We start from the raw sequence: 4900 nt of genomic DNA, 5'->3' as shown, positions 1-4900 counted from the left end.
CCCCGCCACCTCTGGGGGGACAGCCTGTGCCAGCTGTGCCACCCGTCGCGGGCCCACGCCGCCGTCCACCTGAGCCTGGAGACTCTGACCGCTTTCGTGCTGCCCTTCGGGCTGGTGCTCGGCTGCTACAGCGTGACTCTGGCGCGGCTGCGGGGCGCCCGCTGGGGCTCCGGCCGGAAAGGCACGCGGGTGGGCCGGCTGGCCGCCACCTCTGGGGGGACAGCCTGTGCCAGCTGTGCCACCCGTCGCGGGCCCACGCCGCCGTCCACCTGAGCCTGGAGACTCTGACCGCTTTCGTGCTGCCCTTCGGGCTGGTGCTCGGCTGCTACAGCGTGACTCTGGCGCGGCTGCGGGGCGCCCGCTGGGGCTCCGGCCGGAAAGGCACGCGGGTGGGCCGGCTGGTGAGCGCCATCGTGCTGGCCTTCGGCTTGCTCTGGGCCCCCTACCACATGGTCAACATTGTGCAGGCGATGGCTGCGATGGCGCCCCCCGAAGGGGCCCTGGCGAAGCAGGGCGGTGCGAGCCAGGCGGCGCGAGCCGGAACCACGGCTCTGGCCTTCTTCAGCTCCAGCGTCAACCCAGTGCTCTACCTCTTCACCGCGGGGGATCTGCTGCCCCGCGCGGGTCCCCGGTTCCTCACGCGGCTTTTCGAGGGCTCTGGGGAGGCCCGAGGAGGCGGCCGCTCCAGGGAGGGGACCATGGAGCTCCGAACTACCCCTCGGCTCAGAGTGGTGGGGCTGGGCCTGGGCAACGGAGACCCCGGGGGCGGGGCGGCCAAGGACAGTCAGGAATGGGGCCCGTGACACCAAATCCTGCTCTTCCCTGTCCCCTTCCATCACCCCTCAGAACTCAGAGAGCACTCGATAGCGTTTGGGAAGCCTCTGACCGGTTTGGAACTGTGGGGGCAGAATTATGCACCTGGGGCAGGCCCAGGTTCCTCCAAACTGAGGGATTGCCAGGGGTGATGGTTCATGCTAATGAATATTGTGCACTTGCAGGTTGGCATGTGCCCATGTGCCAGAGCTGCTAATTTGTTGCCAATAGTCATTGTGAAAGACCCGTGCAGCCGTTACACCATGGCTTAAGTGTGCTCTCCCGAGGGTCAGCATGCCTGAGGTGTACTGAAGTCACCTGGTTTCCCTGCGGGGTCAGGATGGCTGGGCAGCGGCAGCCTTCAGTGGCATCTTGACCCATCCTCCAGCTCAGGTGGCCTACTTCCCTCAGGCCATACAACCACTCTGTAAATCAAGGGAGAAAGAGGAAAGAAAGGTATGGGTGCTTGGGTGTGGGCTGCGGATGGGATCCGTTCTCTGGGGTCTATAAGAGCCAAGAAGGGGGTGGGGGTGGGGAGACTGGCCCTGGCAGGTGAAAGTCAATCTGTGGGATTGAAAGGAGAGTTTTCCTGTCTGCCTTGTGGTTGGTGCAGCGGGGGAGGGACCCTGGGAGTCTGAGACTAAGCTTCCTCTTTGAATCCAACTCCCCCCAGCCCCCACCCAAGGTCACCTGACTCAAAAGGAGCCCAGGAGCAGGCACTCACTTAGCCAGAGGACGTTTGGGGCTTGGAGATGAGGGAGTATGAGGAAGAGTGTGGGTGTCTGGAGGACAGGAAGAATTTTCAGGGAGGTACCACCTCTCCTTTCTCCTTTTCCTCTCTGCCAAATCTTGACTCCTCCTGACGGCTAGCTGTTCCTCATCTGTCCTCCCCGATATTTCCCAGACCCCGTCTTTTGGAATTTCTTTACCTCTAGGCCGGAAAACTGTTCTGGATCCTGATACTTTTGTGTGTTTTTTTGGATCCTGATACTTTTGAATTTGGGTGCAGGATGGAATTCTTTTTAGGATGACATCCATGTGCACACACATGTGGTTACTAGGGTGACCAACTCGCGGTTTTAGCAGTGGCAGCCTTTTATCCCGGTCTCCTAAGTCCCTGGCAAACCAAGATGGTTGTTAGGTTCTGGTCAACCTGACTGTTACCCCTTGTTCTGCCTTAGTGACTGTTCACACCACCCAGGTAGATGCAGACATAGCAAAGGAAACCCAGTCCTCAGTGTCACGCCAGGGCCACCAAAACGGGTTGGGTTGGGGTTGGAGCTCTGGACTTGGGAGACAGGTATGCTTAGAGTGTCTAGTCTAGAGTGGAAGAAGGAAGGTCACTGACAGAAATGGAAATGGGGAGCAGCTTGGGAGAGGAGGCAAAGACAGTCCAGTTTGTGTCAGAAGGAGCCTCTGATTGACCCTAGAGCTTCTTGCAGAGGCTTCCTCTTGTCCTCACGCATGGGGGAAGAGGGTCTCTGACTTCCTCTGTTACATATTTCCCGACTCACACACCCTCTGTGGTCAGAAAGCCCTTCCTCAACTCTGCCGGCTTGCTGTGGTTTCAGTCCATTTCTTTTCGTCATATCCTCTGCCTGACAGCTACTGGGTGAACTCTGCTCTGGCTTTTCTCAGAGCAGACAAAGTGGGGGCACTGCAAAGGGTGAGGGACTTCCGTGACCACTGTTACACTCTGCACATTTCCTGAGAGTGACAGAGTTGGAAGGAAAGCAGGAAGGCTCATGGTCAGATCAAAGGAAAGACTTTTCAGTTCTTAGCTTCTGCCAGAGAGTTCAAGAAGAGGAGAAAAGGGAAGAGTGACCCTTGCCATGGCCCAGGTTTCCCCTCTTGGCAGGGCAGGCGTGAAGCACCATCTCCCTCACTCCCTCATGCCTGTTCCCTGTGCTCAGCCTCTACTTCTATACGGTGAGACTGGACAGTGGCTGTGGGGAGGTTGGAAAAAGGCAGTTCTGACCTTGCCCAGTGCCCAGATCTTAAATCCAAACTCATGTGTCAGGGTAGCCACATGGGCAAGCACAAGGCAAATGGTTGGGGGAAGGGGAAGAAACTGGCATTCTGTGTGAGACTAAGGAGACCCTTTGGGCTTTGGCTTCTGCCAAGAGAAGGGAAATTTGATTGCCCTAGAATGGAACCAACCCTTTTCAGTGAAGGGAGTGATTGGGGTGCTGGAAGAGGAACTTCTCCCTCCAACTCCACTCATGGCTTGAACCCAAGCCAAGAACAAGGTGCTGACCTCTTTAAGTCATGATGTTACAACCCAAACCTGGAACCTAACCACAGCTGTAACCTACATTTCCTATTACTCTAAAAATCTACTTGTTCATACAAATTACTGTATAAATATACTCAACATTCTGCCGTCCCAATCCGAGCCAAATCCCCATTCTGGCTTCCCTCCCTCCTCCTCCTATATGACACAGGTTATTATTCTGTTCAATGATCCAGTCTAGACCTGCATATGAGGCCACACCCCAGCCTACTCACTCCTGCACCCCTCTTTCCCCTCTCCCTTCCCCTTCTTGGGTGCTTCTCATCTGGTCCCACCCCTGAGGGTCCTCCTTCCTACTGGCCTTTTCTAGAATACAAAGACTATCCTCCCTCCTACTGAAGGGAAGGGAGCGGGTAGGAGTTTCAGCCCCACCCTCAGGAAGATGTGTCTTCCCCCTGCCCTGTGGTACTTCCTCTCCGGCTGACTTAGCTGACAGCATCCAGACCTGGGTCCAGACCCCTGGCACCGAGACAGATCTGGGGATAGGCTACACCACTCTGCCCTGACCCTGGGATTGGCGCCAGCTTCCAACCAGTACCCAGCAAAGCCAGTAAGTAAGACCCTGGGAGTAGGGGATTTGGTGGAGGGGTGGGGTGCAGCCATGAGAGAAGGTACAAAGGAATTTCCAAAAGAGCCTGACCAGTGGTAAAAGGACTTGGGAGGATTTGTCCTTCTCTCCTCTCCATGGACTCCTGCCCATCCCTGTTATTCCTGGTGGACCCTGGACATCTCTGGGAGAGTGGGTAGGGGATTGGAGGACACCAGTGGGACTGAGGGGACTAAGAACTTGGCAAGGGACAGAGCAGTTAGCCTTTTAAGGGGTGCCGCACTGAGAAGGAAATCTCCCCAGTTTGGCTCTGAATCTGAGGGTCTCCTAAGGGAGAGGCAGAAAGGGTCCGGACACGCTACTGCCGCTGTTGCTTTGTATTTTGCAATTGGGTCTGTGGGCAGGAAGGAGCTGTCGCTCAGTTAGGCAATTTTTCTTTCTACTCAGCCAGATCCCTAAGACAGGTTAGTGGGCCGTGACGAGGACAGTATATTGTGAAGGTGCACCTGATGCTGCCGATTTAGAGAAAGACCTGACTACTCAGGCTAGGTGTGTCCAGGGTGCCAGAAAGCCCTTGGATCCCTACCCTCATGCACATGTCCACCTCACCCTCCAGATCCTTGCAATGGCCACGAACACTACATCTCCTGCAGGACCCTCCTCCCTAGGTGTCATGGCTATCACCCTACTGTCAGTGGCTCTGGCGGTGGGGGTCCCCGGCAACAGTTTTGTGGTGTGGAGCATCCTGGGAAAGATGCGAAAGCGCTCTGTCACCGCCCTGCTGGTGCTGAACTTGGCCCTGGCTGACCTGGCCGTCTTGCTCACTGCCCCCTTTTTCCTCCACTTCGTGGCCCGAGGCACCTGGATTTTTGGAGTGGCCGGCTGCCGCCTGTTCCACTATATCTGCGGAGTCAGCATGTACGCCAGCGTCCTGCTGATCACGGCCATGAGTCTGGACCGCTCGCTGGCGGTGGCCCGCCCCTTTGTGTCCCAGAAGCTGCGCACCAAGGCGGTGGCCAGGTGGCTGCTGGCAATCATCTGGGCGGCGTCAGTCCTGCTGGCCACGCCCGTCATCGTATACCGCACCGTGGCACAGGACCCGAACAACAGGAGCCTGCTCTGCTTCCCGAAATACGACACGGAAAGACACCGGGCCTTCCACCTGCTCTTCGAGGCCCTCACCGGCTTCCTGCTGCCTTTCCTGGCCGTGGTGGCCAGCTACTCCGACATCGGGCGCTGCGGGCCCG

The 4900-nt window shown here is 57.3% G+C and overlaps 2 protein-coding genes across 2 annotated transcripts in view; both read left to right on the top strand.

Moving 5' to 3' along the window:
* Positions 1-1060, top strand: part of LTB4R2 (leukotriene B4 receptor 2) — a 1859-nt gene extending 799 nt beyond the window's left edge. Inside the window, exon 3 of the mRNA XM_006760879.2 lies at positions 182-1060. Within this exon, the coding sequence (XP_006760942.1) occupies positions 182-803 (622 nt within the window). The 3' untranslated portion in view covers positions 804-1060. The remainder of the gene's footprint in view (positions 1-181) is intronic.
* Positions 1061-4243: 3183 nt separating this feature from the next.
* The window catches only part of LTB4R (leukotriene B4 receptor), a 1192-nt gene continuing 535 nt past the window's right edge, over positions 4244-4900 (top strand). Inside the window, 2 exon segments of the mRNA XM_015562066.1 lie at positions 4244-4253; positions 4256-4895. Of these exon segments, the coding sequence (XP_015417552.1) occupies positions 4244-4253; positions 4256-4895 (650 nt within the window).

This window comes from Myotis davidii, unplaced genomic scaffold (genome assembly GCF_000327345.1).
Source record: "Myotis davidii unplaced genomic scaffold, ASM32734v1 scaffold157, whole genome shotgun sequence".
Classification (NCBI taxonomy): domain Eukaryota; kingdom Metazoa; phylum Chordata; class Mammalia; order Chiroptera; family Vespertilionidae; genus Myotis; species Myotis davidii.
The sequence above is the reverse complement of the archived record's forward strand: the minus strand, read 5'-3'. Positions and strand labels throughout refer to the sequence as shown.